Consider the following 20,093-nt stretch of genomic DNA (forward strand, 5'->3'; position numbering starts at 1 on the left):
GAATAGTCCCTCAGAATAGAATGAATGACTAATTTTCCTATCATGTAATAAGCCAGATATATTAAGGCTTTTCTAAACCATGATGGTCACAGTTGCATTAGTTTTACATAGTGAAACAATTCAGTCATACAGGTATCTCACTATGTACTGATGCAGAAACAATTGTGCGGAGAAGAGCAGGCTGAAACCAAACAATAGGAGTCAGCCTTTGGAATAAGCAAGGAGCAACTGGAAGTATACACAGCGGTCTGTCAAGGTGCAGGTCATACTTGGCCAGTGTTTTTATCCTGTGGGGATGCAGAGGTACACATACCCCTAAACATTTTGTGATTCTAAGTTTGGCCTCATTGAGGGGCAGGATTTCAATATGAGTAGAAAAATGAGAGTACCCCTAAACTTTTTTTTAGAAAAAAAAGCACTGTACTTGGCTAATCAATAGTTGTTGAATATCACAGAGCTCTTAGATGAATATAGTATAGCACTCCAGACTTTTTCATATGACTGGTTGATAAATCCTTAGGGAAGAAAACTGTCCTGAAGAATAACTTTTGTTCATTGTCTGCCATTTATCACACTCTCCCAATTAACCTCAGATGAATAATTATTGCCAGATTGTCTGCAGTTTATTTCCCCATAAAACTGAAATCTGAACCAAATTAGGTGTGATATGCAGTCATATGACTCTTTCCCTCCAGTGTTTTCTTAATTAAAAACAGCATTGAATATTGCAGTAAGGAAGAGGGGGGGAGTATTTTACTCTTTCCCCTCTGGCTGTTCATTTGCTCAAGACCTCACTTTTGCTTTTTCACCCCAACCTGTTTGCTTATTCGCAGGGGAAAAGGACCTTGTATATTTTCTGCAGGAGGGGGGAGCATGTTTGGGGTGCTTTTGAGTTGACAAAGTGCTGGAAGGAAATAGACTGTGCAGCCCTTCCATACACTTACCTCCTTCTGCTCTCAAAACTGCTATCCCTTTTTGTTTAAGTTGAGGGAAAGGAGACATGTAGCTGCATTTATTTGACCCTCAGATTTTTGTGCTGCTGTGTGTATTTCCTGTGTTTATAGTCTGAATATAACACTTTGATAAGAATCTTTATATGATTTTTTTTTAACGAAGTCATGATTTTCAGGTATCTTATTTTCCATTAACAATGTTGGCACACATGTAGAAGCAATGCAAGAGTGGTTCAAAGGCAGTTTTGAGTCATGTGTAGAAACTTCCTATGATCCCATAAGACTTCACCGAATGCAATTCTGAGAGATCAGCTGGGGGAACCTCAGCAAGGGCAGATCAAAAGAACATTTGATACAAAGACATGGACAATGACATTCACTACTGGATCTCAGTAAAGTGTATTGTTGTTAGAGATGTGCTTCATATGAACTCTGGGTCAAACGGGAGTGTCTCAGAGCCTTTGGGGGCTTTCCCACAGCAGAATCTGTGCAAGGTCCCTCATGTCAAAGGAGAGTCTCCAAAAAGGCTTGTTTCAAATTGGTAGCAATAAACTGCTATTTTATTTTATTGTGAGAAGCAAAAGCTTTCAGTGAACTAGGTTGAGCTTTTCTTCCTATCTCCACACTTTGAATTTCTTTTTTAAAAAATCCATTTGTCTGAGTACTTTTGTGCAGTTTTATTAAATGCAGTTCTATTCTCCACACACACACACACACACACACACACACACACCTTAGTTGTATGTAGGGTTGGGGCATTAATGTTCCTTTTCAGTCTGTTCTTTATATCCTTTTCTCATTGGAATTGGTGCAAAGTTTTATCACAGTGCAGTATTATCCCTCTTCCCTTCAGTTTAATGCTGGAATTATTTGTGTTTCTATTTCATTCTGTTTTTACCTTGCTGTACTTTCATTTTTGGTAGAGTTTCATTCCTCTGCCCCCTCTAGATTTGAGACTTTGTATATGAGTCTTTTTTTTTTAATTAAGCTGAGTTATTTCATTTTATTTTTAGCTCAGCCTGCTTCTCTCATATACTCAAGTGAGCCCCTAGTTGCGTGTGTGCCTCTCTCTGACTCTGCCAAAGTGAATTGCTTAATCTTAGTCTACCATAATTTATTATCACTCTCTCTCATACACACCTACAGTATCTGTCCTATATTATTTGTGATGATAGAATCATAGAATTGTAGAGTTGGAAGGGACCACGAGAGTCATCTAGTCCAATCCCTTGCAATGCAGGAATCTCGAGTAAAAGCATCCATGACAGATGGCCATCCAACCTCTACTTAAAAACTTCCAAGGAAGGAGAGTCCACAACCCCCCGAGAGAGACTGTCAAACAGTTGTTACTGCCAGAAGTTCTTCCTGGTGTTTAGTCAGATCTCCTGCAACTTGAAGCCATTGTTTTGGGTACCACCCTCTGGAGCAGGAGAAAACAAGCTTGCTCCATCTTCCATTGACAGCCCTTTATATATTTGAAGATACCTCCTCTTTTCCAGGCTCAGCATACCCTTAACTGTTCCATATACCCTTAACCATCAACTCCCTTAACTGTTGCTCATAAGGAAACTGTAATGTTGCCCTTGAAGGAGAACGACTACAGCTCACACTGGACAACCATGCCTGCAAATTTCTCCAAATTCTGCTAGGGGGGGGAAAGAGAGCTATATACATTTCCATTAAAAATCAAATTTAAAGGCATCCAGTGGAATGTTTCTGGCTGGCTTAATCTACTCTAGACGGGCTACCACACCTGCACAGTTTATCCACTTCCGTCCACAAGGGGTAGGAAGTTAGGAATCCTGATGCTGGTGCACACTCCTAATTGCTACTAATTTGCCAGGAGCAAAGTGAGAAGTTTTGAATGTGCCCTTAAATAACATTTTAAACAGAATGTTCTATAAACAGTGTACAAGGGTTGTTTGGTATTACATATACGTAAAGAAAAACAAATCCCAAATATTATTTAAATGCATAGAATTAGATTTTAAAAACCTTGAACATTAAGAATTGTGCTCCATACAACTTTCCAATTAAAGTAATAATCTTTATTTAATGCAGATTTGGAAGCCTCAAATAATTTGTTCTACATGCTAATTTCCTTAAACATGGGTTTTCACTATGAAAATATAAACTGGTAATTTTATTGCAGAAAAAATATATGTTGCTTTGTCCTTGGAGAAAAGGAAACACAGATTTCTGGGACATATTAGAAAACAGAGGGTGGATAAAATGATTGGGGCACAGTTCACACCTATCAAATTGGTTTCTTTTGCTGTAGAATGGTTGCAAGCTCTGTTGAATTCAGCAAGGCTTGTTTTTATAGAATTGTGTTATTTATTTTTAAAAAGATGGTGTTATTATTTTTCATTGTTTTTTAGGAAGAAGCATAACTGGGAAAGAAGCAGGCTGCTCCCATAATCTTACTCTGTTACTTACGCCCTGCTCTGTTTATTTACTTTAACATCTGTCCCTTAAATCACCGATTCAGTGGCCTCAGAAAATAATTCTCTGTGATTAAACTAGACCTGTGGGTGGGGAACCTTTGGCCCTCCAGATGTTGATGAACTACAACTCCCATAAGACATAGCAAGTGTGGCCAATGGCCAGGGATGATGGGACTTGTAGTTCAGCAAAATCTGAGGAGGCCAAAGGTTCCTCACACCTGGTCAAAATGAAACATCTCTCTCTTGCACACATCTCGGCCTCTTCCCCTCTCGGACTCTGGGTGTTTCACCAGTCAGGTTTATTATATATCTCAGAAAATAAAAGCAGAAAATAAAATAGAATGAAAATGCTGTGTGCTTAACTTTTTGGAAAACCCAAGCCCACAGAGTGGCTCAGAAGCTTTCGAGGCCCTTGATCAACCTAAAGACACCATATTAACCAGCAATGTGAAACCATGACCTGAATCACCCCAATTCACTGCAGCATTCAGGTTGCACATCCTTAAATCAAAGACTTGTGCACACATGAGGACCCTCTTGCTAACTGTGGAGACTAATTTCACAGGTGTCAGCCTCATTGAGTTCCTGGCATTCTTACCTAATTTCACAACCCTGTATGAAATGAGTCCTGGTAATTGGTAGTGACCTTCAATGCATTTGGCTAGCAAGGCTTTCCAGCAGTTGACATATCCATTCCTACTCTGCTCTCTCTTACTCAAGTTCTCTTCTGATATCTAAACATAAATGAATTCGTCATACTTGGCCTTTACATCCTTGAGTGTCATGAGATTAATTCATCTAATGCCTTCACATTCAAATGGATTGTTTTTTTCTTGGCAGAATGCTTATGGGTCCTATTCTCCTGATGAATGCATCTCTTTGCCAGTTTACACCAGTGCTGAGAGGGATTGCGTGGTAACAAACATTGATGTTCCATGTGGAGGCAGCCAAGATCAGTGGATCCAGTGTGGAGCTGCTTTATTTTTGAAAAATCAGTAAGAAGAAGGAAGGCTATAAATGTTCTTGCTGCTAGCCACCAGATAGAGCTCTGTTATCTAAGAACTGTCTCTGTTTGCAAAGTTAATTTAAAACCAGAATGTGAAAAATCCAAAGATTATATAAATAGCTGTACATAAGAAATTCTCACATTGCATTCCAATGGGCTGACAGCATAACTTAAGACTTGGTCATTTTTAAATTTTATTTTTTAAAAAAAATGCTTCTTTTTTTTTAGTCAATGGACACATCACTCATTGTAGCACAATCCACCAGGAAGTTCTCCTGCAAAAGCTGAATTCAAATAAGCAGAATCTGAACATGAAAACCTAGTAGTGTCATTGCACAACTCCTATTTATTTCAGTGGGGCCTGAATTTCTCTGTGGATTGTGCCCATTATGCATAATCCATTAAATTCATGTGCTGTGCAACCTCCATTTATTTTGTGCATCCTGGCATTAAAATGAATCCAGGTTGTGCATCACTAGTCCTTGCAGAGTCTTTCCGTTAACTTTACTAACTATTTACTCATGTGGTTTACTAAACATCATCCACACAACTCTACATATTCTCAAGGTTGTAATACTATCTATTTCAAGCTATGTGTTACAGTATTTTAGCAGATTTAGTCTTTGAAATTCCTGTGATCTCTTTATTTTTCCATCTTCTACATTTCCATCTTTTAAAGAGTATATTTTTTTGTGCACATGTAAAAGATAAAAACCTTAGAATTGTCTAGGTACAAATTTTAAAAACAGGTCATGCTGATATATTTACTGAAAAAATATATATGTGAATTATATTTATTATAAATCTCTCATTAAATAACATTTGTAGCTTTTCAGTTGCTATTTTGTTTGAGTGTGGTTTGTGAGTAACCAGATTCTTCCGTGTGCTGTGTATTAATTGTTTTATCTGACTCCTGCAGCAGAAAGACTTATGTCTGGACTGGACTGAATTCCAGTCAGGATCTGAATATATATACAACAAGAAAATCCACAAATTAAGGAGAATGTTAATAAGCTCCAGATTAAAATGATAGATCTATATTCTTCTTACATCACATGCCTCACTTTGGGGGAGATGAAAAATAATGAATGCACTCTAACCCAACAGAGCTGGCTGTGGGCTCCCATTTCAGAGAGATCTAGATTCTCTTCCAATGACCTATTGCATCATCAGTGGTGGCGCTGTGGTTTAAACCACCAAGCCTCTTGGGCTTGGCCGATTGTAAGGTCAGCAGTTTGAATCCGCACGACAGAGTGAGCTCCTGTTGCTTTGTCCCACCTCCTGCCACCTAGCAGTTCAAAAGCATACCAGTACAAGTAGATAAATAGGTACCACTGTGGTAGGAAGGTAAACCGCATTTCCATGCGCTCTGGTTTCCGCCACGGTGTCCCGTTGCACCAGAAGCAGTTTAGTCTTGCTGGCCACATATGTGACCAGGAAAACTTTCTGCAGACAAAAACCAGCTCCCTTGGCCTGAAAGCGGAGGTGATCGCCGCACCCCATAGTCGAATTTGACTGGACTCAGCTGTCCAGGGTCCTTTACCTTTACCTGCATCAGCAAATGAGTTTTGCAATGGAGAAGAATAGTTACTGAGCTTACTCAGAACTGCACCATCTCAACAGTGTGCCTCACTGATTCTAAGTAGTAATAAATAACAATACTGTGAGGGTGTTATTGTTTTTGTATGTTATGATATGTGTTTTGTGTTTTTTATATTGTAAACAGCCCTGTGATCTTCGGATGAAGGGTGGTATAGAAATAATAATAATAATAATAATAATAATAATAATAATAATAATAATAATATCATCTAGGAGCAGCCCCCACCATACCTGATTCATGAAAGCAGCACATGGATCAAAGACAAGGCATAATATTAGCCTGTGTGGAATAAATTGGTGCAGCTCTAGAGGCCTCGTTGCCTTCAAAGCTATCAGGACTTTTGTGATGGAACTTCTACAAAATATGTTCACTTGGCTAAAACATGTTCTAGCATTTCCCAAAGGTTATTGAGTATTTTGTATTGTGCGTCAAGGGCCTGAAACATGATATAGCTTAGGTTGTCTCTCTGACAGGCACAGTTTGTGGAAAATCTTCCCTTCTCTTCTTGCAAATGAATTTTTAGCATTCAGGGTCCACTGACTTTGCAACTGTGAACAGAATGCTAGCTGGTGTCATAGTGTCAGTAGAGAGCTTGGAGCAGCAACTCAGATTTCAAACCCCTCTGTTCCTGATTATTCTCAGCAAAGTGTCAGCCTGGTGGTGGCATTTCAGCATCAACACCTTTCTGTTTCAATTGCTGATCATTTTGGTAGTTGAAATGAAGATGCCAACTAGATATGTGAGTCCTTTTGAGGTGTCAGTAATAAACTGGGAATTGACAAAAGGAAACAAGGATGCAGAAAACAATACTTGGTTTTTTAAAAATATATTTGATCACTGGCTGTCACTCCATCCATCTCATCTTGGCTAACATTGTTTGATGAGGTACAGAGAGACATTATACCGCATAGTTTATTAAACATAAGGCTCGCATTGACAGATTCATATACTGAATAGCTCATTGGAGCTTGTGCGTCTCAACCTGCCTATTGCAACATTGACTTAGTTCCCAGCATGTAATGTGCAGAAACAAGTTGCTCAATCCATTTTAGCAGAATCTAATTCTGTTCAAGCCTGAAAGCGTGTTTTGGTCCTGAATTCTGCAAACATATTCAGACACTCGTAAGCAATATATGCCTGCCAATATATTACCAAATTATAGTAGGAATGTCGAAAGTTATTTACTTACTTACTTACCCTCATCTCGAGGCTTCTTTTGCAGACTATAAGCAGTGACACTGGTAAGTGTGGGCCTTGGGCTCTAAGTCTGGGATCCTGCACCTCTGCTCTTAGTGAGTCTTCAAATGAAATATAGGGTAGCCACCTGGGCTACTGCTAGATAAAACCTTCTTTTAATTTCAACTGGTTCTAACCCAAAGCTATGAGTGCATGCAAGAAGGACACAGAACTCTCAAATGGGCAGTCCTGGGCACAGTGGAAATAGGAAGTGGTCAATGGCAGGTTTGAGGGGCCCCGCTGTCCCCATCACAACCACAATTTCTCTCTCTGTTGCCACAGCATATCCTCCAACATTTATCTGTCTCGTACACCCCAGGTAGTGTGGTTGCTGACCTTGAGCCAGACATCCTGGAAAGTGAAGTCAAATGGGCCTTAGAAAGCACTGCAAATAACAAGGCCAGTGGAAGTGATGGTATTCCAGCTGAACTATTTAAAATGTTAAAAGATGATGCTGTTAAGGTGCTACACTCAATATGCCAGCAAATTTGGAAAACTCAGCAGTGGCCAGAAGATTGGAGAAGATCAGTCTACATCCCAATCCCAAAGAAGGGCAGTGCCAAAGAATGCTCCAACTACCGCACAATTGCACTCATTTCACACGCTAGCAAGGTTATGCTTAAAATTCTACAAGGAAGGCTCAAGCAGTATGTGGATCGAGAACTCCCAGAAGTGCAAGCTGGATTTAGAAGAGGCAGAGGAACCAGAGACCAAATTGCAAACATGCGCTGGATTATGGAGAAAGCTAGAGAGTTCCAGAAAGACATCTACTTCTGCTTCATTGACTATGCAAAAGCCTTTGACTGTGTCGACCACAGCAAACTATGGCAAGTTCTTAAAGAAATGGGAGTGCCTGATCACCTCATCTGTCTCCTGAGAAATCTCTATGTGGGACAAGAAGCTACAGTTAGAACTGGATATGGAACAACTGATTGGTTCAAAATTGGGAAAGGCGTACGACAAGGCTGTATTTTGTCTCCCTGCTTATTTAATTTATACGCAGAATACATCATGCGAAAGGCTGAGCTGGATGAATCCCAAGCTGGAATTAAGATTGCTGGAAGAAATATCAACAACCTCAGATATGCAGATGACACAACCTTGATGGCAGAAAGTGAGGAGGAATTAAAGAACCTTTTAATGAGGGTGAAAGAGGAGAGCGCAAAATATGGTCTGAGGCTCAACATCAAAAAAACGAAGATCATGGCCACTGGTCCCATCACCTCCTGGCAAATAGAAGGGGAAGAAATGGAGGCAGTGAGAGATTTTACTTTCTTGGGCTCCATGATCACTGCAGATGGTGACAGCAGCCACGAAATTAAAAGACGCCTGCTTCTTGGGAGAAGGGCAATGACAGGCCTAGACAGCATCTTGAGAAGTAGAGACGTCACCTTGCCAACAAAGGTCCGTATAGTTAAAGCCATGGTTTTCCCAGTAGTGATGTATGGAAGTGAGAGCTGGACCATAAAGAAGGCTGATCGCCGAAGAATTGATGCTTTTGAATTATGGTGCTGGAGAAGACTCTTGAGAGTCCCATGGACTGCAAGAAGATCAAACGCATCCATTCTTAAGGAAATCAGCCCTGAGTGCTCACTGGAAGGACAGATCGTGAAGCTGAGGCTCCAGTACTTTGGCCACCTCATGAGAAGAGAAGACTCCCTGGAGAAGACACTGATGCTGGGAAAGATGGAGGGCACAAGGAGAAGGGGGCGACAGAGGATGAGATGGCTGGATAGTGTTCTCGAAGCCACAAACATGAGTCTGACCAAACTGCGGGAGGTAGTGGAGGACAGAGGTGCCTGGCGTGCTCTGGTCCATGGGGTCACGAAGAGTCGGACACGACTAAACGACTAAACAACAACAAATTCCATAATAATAATAATAATAATAATTTTATTATTTATACCCTGTCCATCTGGCTGGGTTGCCACTCTGGGCGGCTTCCAATATATATATATATATTATACACACACACACAGACACACACACATAATTAAACATTTAAAACTTCCCTAAACATGGCGGCCTTCAGATTTCTAAAGGTTGTATAGTTACTTATCTCACATAACTCCATACTCTACAACATTTCTCCAAGGAAATAGGGACGTCCTACCATACCCTCCAATATTTCCCTGATGAACCTTCCCTGAGGGACGTCCTGAGGAAAAGCAGGAAATTCTGGGATCAAATCAGATCCCAGCCAGCATGGCTTTTGTAAATCTGGGACTGTCCCTGGAAAATAGGGACACTTGGAGGATCTGCCACAGTTTCTCTTTGAAAGCAACCCCCTCTCCTCTTCCCTTGCCTCTATTTCCCTCCAAGGGAAATAGCACCAAATGCAGCCTTGTTTGAATGCCTGGTGCCTCATCCCTCACTCCTTTGACTGGGAGAACTTTCAGAGTTCCAGGCATTTTGAAATTATGAACCACTTTCCTTCCTGAGATAGCTGTAATGCTGAGGTTTTGCTGTAATACTCCTGTCAAGTTGTCAAGGCTTTGAAATAGAGCAGTTAAGGAGTGAAGCAGAAGTTCAGCATGAGAAGAGGTAAGGGAAAGGGAGGGGCCTTGCTTTATCTTGACACCTGCGCTGCCATTCAGAAGTAATGGAACAGCCTGTACATTCTGCAATTGCCTACGCCAGAATGGAGGTCACTCAAGGAATTAACATTGACTGTAGGATCTTGACAGCTTTTCCTGATGAGCTCCTACTGTTTCACAGAGAAGGCCTTGAGTTGAACACTGGACACTTTCACTTCTCAAGAACTGGCCGTGGAGGATGGTCTGGCGAGATCTGAGACTTTAATTACCATGGGCCAATCTAATTGACCCAACTCTGTGGTCCTCTACCAAGGTAATTAATTCCACTGTAGTTTTAATACATCTAACAGTACTTGACACTTTCGTTCAATGGTACCGGCTAACTCTACACTGGTTAATCCTAACTCTACAGCACTAAGAGGACTGCTAGAAATGAAATAGATTTTGGATATTAAAAAAAACAACTTTGGAAGCGAAAGACGGTCGATTGTTGAAAAAAAGAGGACACTCACATTTAATCAGATTAAAATGAAGAAAATTATGGGGCAGCTCAGTTTAAAATTTATGTATGTATGGGCACATGCATCTGAGAAAAATACACGAGCAATTAGAACAGATATTCTACCTTAGACCCCTGTTTATCACAAATCATCAAGAGTTTGTATTGATACTTAGTACAGATCCAGAAAACAAGAAATAGTTGTTTTTTCAAGAAATAGTTGTTTCTTCAAGTAGAGAGAGGGACTGTAGCTCAGTGGTACAACACAGGTCTAATCCCTGGAAGATCTGGAAGAAGGTGAGGAAACCTCTGCCTGTGACCTAGGAAGGAAGCAGAAAGTCACAAGTAGAAACTGGTGGGTGAGCTGGACAAAGAGTCTGACCCAGCATAGTTCTGCCTCCTCAGTTTTCCACTATGGGTCTTGGTCTGCCAGCTGAACGCCCGTGCTCTAGTGGAGGCTGCTATGAAGATAGCTTTTCTTCAGGAAGTGTCTGTGGCTTCAACTGGTATTAATTAATCTTTAGTTGAGTTAACAGAGCATAAAATCAGAAGCAACATAGCATACGATAAAGCAATTTGTTAATGCAAGTGGTTTTTACCAGATGATCCACCCAGGCATGAAGAACACGGTGTGCAACAAATTTCACCTGACATCTTCCAAACGCTTCAACGTGCAGCCTCGAACTTTGCGTCTCTGTTTGCCGTTGTCATTGCCACAGGTAGGATGAACCGTGGTGGATTCCGTGATCCATTGTCTGATGTCCTTAATGAGCTTCTCAGTCAACAAAAAGGATGCAACTTAGCAAACCACTGCAATATTTAGATGTTAGCACAGTGCAGTCACTCAGAGTCAACAGCATTAAACATTGATAGTATGAAAGTAGTTCACAAGAGACTTCAGAGCTGAATGTGTGCTGCAGAAATACACTGGAATGAGCACATGTGTCACCCATATGTCTGAAAAGCACATATAGAAATTCATACATATTTCTAGCCTGGAGAAACGTAGGTGTTCTGCATAACTTCAAAAGTAGCTTGTCAAGGACCTGAATCTTCTCTAAGGGCATATCCTCATATCAGTTCAACTGACACACTTCCTCTAAAGAACTGCAGTTTGGTAAAGGTAGTGAGAATTCTGAGTTTCAGTAAGAGATCCACAGCCTCCCTCACAGAACTACATTTCCCAGGATTCCCCAAGGCAAGTGAATGATTTGGAGAAGAACAGGAAGAGCCTTGCATGCACAAGGTTCCAGACTCAGTCCCTGGCATCTTCTGTTAATAGAATCTTGTGTAACAGAGCTAGGAAGAATCTCTCTACTTGAAAACTTGGAGAGTTGCTGCACAGATTGTGCAATTCTGAGTTAAATGAATCGATGGTGTGACGCAATACAGAGCGTCATCGTATGTTCATCTGGAGGGGGGGCGTGTACAAAGACAGAAGACAAAGGATAGAACAGTGAGTGGAGGGGTGGCACTGGGCTTTGACGTCCCAACAGGTTGGAGGCATCAAAGTGCAGTGCCACCTGACATCAATATGGCATCAGGGAATTGAGCCCGGGGGTGGAGACATAAGGATCTGGCCCACTGGGCAGAAAAGTTTCTCCACCCCTGTTCCAGAGGGTAGGACTCAAACGCATGGGTTCAAACTACAAGACACAGGATTTAGGCTAAACATTAGGCTGGATGGACACCAATCAGAGATGCTGTAGCAGTGTATTTCCTGCATCAGTAAGGGATTGAGTTAGATGACCTTTGAAGTCCCTTCCCATTCTGAGTCTGTTACAAGTTGGAATGGAAAACTTAAGCCAACGATCCAAGAGTTACATCTGAGAAAGGAAGGGAGGCTGAGACCCTAAAACAATACAGATTGCTATGATCTGAAAGCCTTCATTAATTATGATGCAAGGGGTGATCAACTCAAATAAAAGGCTGGTTTTACTGGCATCCAAGAATGTTCAAACCACCTCCCCCCCCCCCCATAATGAAAATTAACCGCCAGCCTTTGTTGGTCCCTGAAACACAGAGCTACGTACAGGAACTATCTGTTCTCTACAAGGATGTGCTTGGCAGAGAAACGTTTTCATTTCGTTAGGAAAACTGTATTAATGGAAATGTGAATACAAGAGGTGATAAACATTAAAGGTAATTTGATTTCAAAGCTACTTGGAGAGAAAGAAAAATATTACCCAGGCAAATTATGCCTGATTCAGGCTTCATTTTAAAAGCCAGCCTGAAAGAGAAACTGGCATTTTCCAACTGATATTTCTTTTTCTTTTTTTTAAGAGCTTAGATGAGAATTCAGCACACAAGAGACAAGCGGGCTGACAATACACAATTGCGCTGAAGTTTAAGTATGCCCAGGCTGGCAGAGTTAATCAAAACCTCTGCTCGTCCGCCAGCTCTTTATGCATTCATCAAAGCCCAGCGGAGAGTTATCAGCATAGACGATTCATACATCAAGGCGTCAGCCCAGAGTTCCTTGACATTCCAAGCAGATTAGCCCGTGGCTGATTTTTGCAGTCCGGCAAAAGGGAAAAACATCCCCTAAAAGCGAATCTCAAATGGAAATGACAAGCGGATTCAAGAGCGTGTGGCGTCAAGGCTACTTGTTCCATCAAAGACCAACAGCAGGTGGATCCAGAACCAGTTACTGGCAGTGTAATGTATGTAGCTTACACCAGTAAGATGAGAAGCAACTCTTGGTTTCTGTTACACAGTTTCTGGTCTGGTATTCATCTTGGAACCACACTGAAGAACACAGGGCTTGAGCATTTCCCCCCAAGAAGTAGCAACCTGTCAGGCTTTGGGGAATTGGCTTCCTCCCCCTTGGAAGTAAATAAGAAGATCAGATGAAAGGAACATCTTACCAGTTTGATTATTTTATAATCACAATGAGAGACAAAAGAACACATCTCCCTAGAAATGGCGGTGTTCCCAATTAAGGCTTACACCCCCTCTGTCCCTATTAATCTATGTCACTCCTATGTCTTGTAATCTGAGCTTGTACCCCCTGCGCTTTCTGTTCTGAGACTCTTCTCAACCTTGGGGAGGGCGGTGGAGGAATGCTGTCCAATGACTGTGAATCTGTTAACCCTCTCTCTTCCAGTGTTTCTTCTCCTAGGTGTTCCCCATCCAGTATTTCCCAGCTTCGGCCTTGTGAACTATGCCCCTCTGCAAACCACTCTTCCAAATCTATACTGTCCTCCTGCTCCTGGGAAGATTCAGGATCAGGGGGAGGGGTGGCTCCCACCATTCCTCCTCAGTGCAGCCCTCCTCAACACGGTCCCTGACACAACCTCACAAACCAATTCTAGCTTTTTCCCTGCCCACCCCCCGCCACTGGCAACACTGAGGCTCAAGAGGAGGTACCTAACTGGCAGTTCTACCTCCTGGACTGGTAAGTGAGAGGCAGAAAGGTCAGACTGGTCAAGGACCGCTCCAATGCATGGTAACGCTCATTTCATCCCTGTTGCCTGGTCGGAGGTTAAACAACAAAACACCCAGGCTGGATCTATGCTTACTCTTTAAACATTCCTAGAACGGTGTTTTTGATATCGCTCTAAAGCATAAAGGCATTTTGTTTCTCTTTCGCTTCCTTGAAGGTCTACCCATTTATTTGACAGGGAGAATTCTGCAGCACCCTCTGGTGTCACATTTTAATAACACATTAAAGGTAAAGGGTAAAGGGACCCCTGACCATTAGGTCCAGTCGTGGCCGACTCTGGGGTTGCGGCGCTCATCTCGCTTTATTGGCTGAGGAAGCCGGCATACAACTTCCGGGTCATGTGGCCAGCATGACTAAGCCGCTTCTGGCGAACCAGAGCAGCACACAGAAACACTGTTTACCTTCCCGCCGGAGCGGTACCTATTTATCTACTTGCACTTTGATGTGCTTTCGAACTGCTAGGTTGGCAGGAGCAGGGACCGAGCAACAGGAGCTCACCCCATCACGGGGATTCAAACCGCGACCTTCTGATTGGCAAGTCCTAGGCTCTGTGGTTTAACCCACAGCGCCACCTGCGTCCCAATAACACATTATTAACTAAAAAAAAAAAAGTCGTATGGCTATATGGTTACCATAGCCCTTTTAAAACTCATTTTTAGTGTTAAAAACTATGAGTGTAGACAAGTCCCCAATCTCACTTGCTATGTCTCTTTTGGCAACTGATCCTGCTGCAGCCCTGCCAGGAGGGCAAGGTCCCTTTAAAAAAGAGTGAGCGAGCTGATTCTTGAATATATCCAAAGATTGCTATTTTATATACTGCAGATTCAATCCCTCCAGAAGTATCTACTGCTAAAGCTACTGCAACATTTCCAGCTGCTACTGATATTCCTCTGCTAAGTGCAGCACTGGCGTTTGAGTGAATTATTCAATTAGCGAGCCACACACACAAACAGCATTAAGTCAGTGCTATGAGCAGCTCACCCCATAAGAATATCAGTAGACTTTTCAGAAGGGCAAATTATCTAGGTAATATGTGGCAATTTGAAATCCACCTTTAAATACGACTCTCCTCTTAGCTTTTGGATGCTTTCACTAATCCTTCTGAGAAGGTCACTAGAGTACTGTAAATGTTAGCAAGTCGTTTATCCACTAAAAGGAAGGAATCCACTATATTGCAGATATTAACATTCCAGTCTGAAGTAACTGGAAGCATAAGAACTGACTCCTTTTGGAAGAAATCATTGTCCAGACCCATGAAAATATTATTGAAACTTTTACTTGCAGAACTCTTTAAAAACAGAACATAAGCATCAAAGATCCATTCAAAATAGCCATACAATGCCTTGCGCTGTCTTTACCAGTCTCAAAAAAAACAAAACAAACCTGCTACCCCCCCCATCCAAAGCTGCTATTTGTATTGAAAAGGCAGCTGCCTCTGTTCTTAATATAGGGAGGGGCAATTCTCATGGGGGGTAGGGCAAGGGAAGAAGAGTTTTTTAAAAAAACAAAACAAAACCCTATTGCCCTGGATTTCAGATAAGTCATACTGTGAAACTGGCAAACATATTCTCAGAAATTTCCTAAGGCCTAAGTGAAAGCAATGCACGCACGATGCATATAGCTGTAGCCAAAGCCTAGATTAATTATAGAGGTATCTAAATCTAACAAGCTGAAATCATAACTCTGAGCTGAAAGTCATGGCTGTTTTTATAACCAGAATAAACCACATTTATAGCTTGGAGTGAGAGTTTGTATCGAACTTGATGAAGGAAAGACAGGGCAGGTTCCAGCTACCGTACAAGGGGACTGGTTGGTGAGAATGAGCTGATATTCTACCCAACTCATATTCTGGGAGAGTCAAGCATAAATGAAACATGGACTTGTTAAATGAGACCATACACACCAACTCCTAGGGGCCGAAGCAGTTTCAGTCCCCCCTATTTTTTTTTTGAGGGGGCTGGGCCCCCTCAATGTTCAGAGGGTTCAGAGGGCGTTCGGATCCTCCTCGCAACTTGAGACGATGGCGCCTCTGATTGGCACCAGCAAGATGGCATGACAGTGACACTGAGTGAAATGTGACAAGAGGATGTAAGAAGACAGCAGTTGCCAATGCAACCTCCACTTGTCACAGTGAGCGACTGCTTCCCTTGAGCTGCAGTTTAGTTTGAGCCAAACACCACACTCAAGATCTGTCTCACCTTTTAACTTAAGTTATGTAATTCAAATTCGTTTCAATGTAAAGTGAAAGTCAAAACAATGTAGAAAAAGCCCCAACCATTAATCACGTGTCGTTTGCAGACTTGAAAAGAACAACAATTGTGAACGCAAGAACCACTTGCGATTTCCAATTCCTCTTCCGTTTTCATCCTAATTCTCCAGCATCCCTAGAACAAGGGTCAGCAAACTAAGGCCCGGGGCTGGATCAGGCCCAATTGCCTTCAGGATCCGGCCCACAGACTGTCCATGGATTGGCATAGGGATTCTGTTCGTTCGGGCTGCACCATTTCCCCTCCTGCACCATTCCATTCCCACACACACACACACCACGGCGGCGCCTCCTCCCTCCCTCCCTCCTGGCTTCTCCCTGCCCTGCCTAGAGGAGGAAGGGAGCTGGGCAGAGCTGGCTGAGAGCCATTTTAAGCAGCTGCTCTCCAGAGCCAGCCCTTTCACATTGCTCATCTTCCCTCCACCACCACCGCCACCCTGGTGCTCCTGTGGGCCAGAGAGCGGAGCGGATGAGCTCACTCTGCCTACCCACGAGAAGCTCAGCAATGTCTAGGCAACACGATGACCACGTAAATACGCTATAGACAATCTTTATAGAATTCCTTTAAACCATAACAAGTACAAAATGAAATCTTTAGTCTCAAAGTCTCTGAAAGTCTTTAAATGAAGCAAGGCACCAGACTTTGTACGATGAAAGACAAGCTGTGAAGCTTTGTGTATTCAGCAAATATGATGTCCAACGCTGAACAGCGATTCCGGATATTGACTACTGTTTCGTAGAATTCTTCGTCAGCGTGGTGGGAGGATATAGAATTGCTTCATAAACCCACCTTATTTCGAATGAATGTATGTAAATGAAAATATCAAATGCTGTGGAACAGTGCTCATGTAATAATGTACAGTGGTACCTCGGGTTAAGTACTTAATTCGTTCCGGAGGCCCGTTCTTAACCTGAAACTGTTCTTAACCTGAAGCACCACTTTAGCTAATGGGGCCTCCCGCTGCCGCTGTGAGGCCGGAGCACGATTTCTGTTCTCACCCTGAAGCAAAGTTCTTAACCCGAGGTACTATTTCTGGGTTAGCGGAGTCTGTAACCTGAAGCATATGTAACCTGAGGTACCACTGTAGTCACTTTAGACATTGCTGACGTTCTCTTTCCAACACAGGGGTTTGTTTGGTTACTTACTACCCACGAGAAGCAGCAGCAGCAGCAATGGTGGAGGCAACCCCTGGGAAGGTAAGCGCAGCAGCTGGGGCTGGGGCTGGGGGTGGGGGGGAAGGACTACTTGCCCCCTTGGCTCTTCTTCCAGCTCCCCCCCCCAGGCGCCGCTTCTCCGGCCCTCCACAATGTCTGAGGGAGAGTGGACCACCCTGTGGCTAAAAAATGTTGCCAACTGGAAGACACAAGATTTACCCACCCGGGGAGAATGGCAGATGAAGTTGATGAACTATATGGAACTGGCGGAAATGACTGGCAGAATCTGAGACCAGAGAGAAGAGTCGGTGGAAGACTGGAAAAAATTAAAGATTATTTATAGAAATAAATGGGACGCGGGTGGCGCTGTGGGTAAAAGCCTCAGCGCCTAGGGCTTGCCGATCGAAAGTCGGCGGTTCAAATCCCCGTGGTGGGGTGCGCTCCTGCTGCTCGGTCCCAGCGCCTGCCAACCTAGCAGTTCGAAAGCACCCCCGGGTGCAAGTAGATAAATAGGGACCGCTTACTGGCGGGAAGGTAAACGGCGTTTCCGTGTGCTGCGCTGGCTCACCAGATGCAGCTTTGTCATGCTGGCCACGTGACCCGGAAGTGTCTCCAGACAGCGCTGGCCCCCGACCTCTTGAGTGAGATGGGCGCACAACCCCAGAGTCTGTCAAGACTGGCCCGTACGGGCAGGGGTACCTTTACCTTTACCTTTTTATTTATAGAAATACTGTAAAATTAATGGATGTTAGAAAAATGTTGGAATGAAGTTATATGGCTTTAGCAGAAATGTTATAAGGAATTAAGTACAAATAGATTTTTAATGTATTAAAGGGAAAAAAATAAGGTTAGAATAAGTTAAGATAAATTACAGGACAGAAAACAGAGGAAGATGGAAAGGAATTGCTGAAACAGTTAATTGAAGTGGAATACAAAAAGGGAGGTGTGAGGAGGTCGTGGAAACAAGTGAATGAAAGATAAGATATTGAAATTACTGGATGTGTTTTAAATTGTGTTTGTTTTGTTTTGTTAATTCAATGTTTTAGTGTTAGTGTTACGTAGTGTTTTTGTTTTTGTATTGTATTGTATTGTTTTGTTGAATTCTTTTTCTTTTTTTATAGTCAATAGATTTTATTGCATTAGCCGTGTGGCCATAGCATGATATACATAGAAATAATAACATAAAATGGGGGTGGGGAGGTAAAGGTAGATATCGTCCTGGGCAAATACTTAAAGGGGGGGGGAGAGATAACAGAAGCAACAGGGGATTTAAAACATCGAGTGACCGATAGTACAAAAAACAAAAAGACAAAAAACTGCTGAGGCTGGGGGAGGATCGTTAAAGGGGTCCTTCAGCTCCTCAGATTTGTCCTAGCTCCATTGTCCTTGTACAATAAAACTACTTGGAACTTCGTTCGATTGTGCAGCGTATCGACTGCAGCTGTGGTGTTAAAATAGAAGTTAGTGCCGCTTTCCTCTTCATCACACTGAGCAGGAAGTTAGCTGTCATCTCGGTAATCCAACAGTCAGAATCCTGCAAAAAAAGGGACACTATCCAGGGCTGGATTGGGAGATGAAGCTTGTTCATGAGAGGAGTTAAAAACCGAGATCTTTCATCTGTCCAGTTGGGACAGAAGAGCATTACATGTTCCATAGTCTCCAGAGCCGTGTCATTACAGGTGCATGTTCTGTTTGCAATGGGGACTCTGGAATAACGACCCGACAGAACTGCTGTAGGAAAACAGTTGAGACGGGCACAGGTAAAGGCCCTTCGCTTAGCCTCCGAAGAAATTGTGAAGCAGTATAGAGGGATTCCTTCAGGGGGAGGAATAGCTAGGGCTAGGCCTGAACACGGCCCTCTTGCATCGGCAGCTGTGTTAGAGAAGTCAAGTTGCTGTAGCTTCTTTTTGATTGAGGGTAGGGCCGCCGGACTGATACACTCTAATTTAAGAACAGTTTTGCAATTCAGATTGAAAAGAGAGCGGAGTTTGAGGTTAATTGTAGTTTTCCAAGGGGAATTATGAATATCTCTTAGGATCAGATTGGAAAAACCACCTCTAATTCGATCATCCGATGCTAGTAGGTGGGAGCTATAGGAAATGGCTCGACACCATGCTCGTTTTACAATTGAGGGCTGGGCGAACTCAAGTCGTAGGGCTGCACCTGAGACGCATCTCGGGACACCGGAAAGAGATCTCAGAAACATATGAAGTGGGCGATCCAAGTTACCTGATATTGCTGTAGTCCATACTTCACAGCCATATAATAATTTAGGAACAACTTTGGCATTAAATATTTGAATTGCTGCTGGAAGGTGTTTGCCGCCCTTCTGGTGGTAAAATCGGACAATGGCATTGGAGGTCGTTTATAGTCTTTAAACTGTTAATAAATATTATTTTTTTTAAAAATGTTGCCAACTTCTGCCCTAGAGCTTGCTCAGATGCAGGCAAAGATACCTTTCCAATGCATTCACAATTTGCAATTTCTTACCTGCAGGCCACTCCCCCACTCCATTCCTTTTAAAGTTATGAAACATCGTGTTACTTGACAGTATTGTGCTGCTCAGTCTGGGGAGACGCATAACTGAATGCATGAGAAGCAGAACTGAATGCATCTCAGTCCATGGTTTGCAGTGGACCACGGCTGCTTTTTGGTTTCCAAATGTGGAAGCCATCATGGTGCAGCAGATTGTTTGGAATAATTTTCCAGTAGTTGACTCTCACCGTGGCCATTTTCAGCTGAAGGTTAATTGCTCACACGATGGCGGTGATTTTCTGAAGGTCAGGATATTTACACACAAAGAGGAGTCGATGCAAAAAAGAAAAAAGAAAAGAAAAGGCATGTTTTTTATTACGTTCACATTGTACAGAAAATTCAAAGAAGAATTGCAGGTGCTGAAACTGCAGGGCCAGTAGCTTATTTCATGGTGAGTAGCAAAACAATATC

At 42.6% G+C, this 20,093-nt stretch overlaps 1 protein-coding gene across 3 annotated transcripts in view; it reads left to right on the forward strand.

The window, feature by feature from the left end:
* DYNC2H1 (dynein cytoplasmic 2 heavy chain 1) overlaps positions 1-4,432 on the forward strand; it is a 152,666-nt gene extending 148,234 nt beyond the window's left edge. For all 3 annotated transcript variants that reach the window (XM_053385713.1, XM_053385711.1, XM_053385712.1), the window contains one exon: positions 4,241-4,432. In XM_053385713.1, the coding sequence (XP_053241688.1) occupies positions 4,241-4,399 (159 nt within the window). In that variant the 3' untranslated portion in view covers positions 4,400-4,432. The remainder of the gene's footprint in view (positions 1-4,240) is intronic.
* The last annotated feature ends 15,661 nt before the right edge of the window (positions 4,433-20,093 follow it).

Source organism: Podarcis raffonei, chromosome 4, assembly GCF_027172205.1.
Source record: "Podarcis raffonei isolate rPodRaf1 chromosome 4, rPodRaf1.pri, whole genome shotgun sequence".
Lineage (NCBI taxonomy): Eukaryota > Metazoa > Chordata > Lepidosauria > Squamata > Lacertidae > Podarcis > Podarcis raffonei.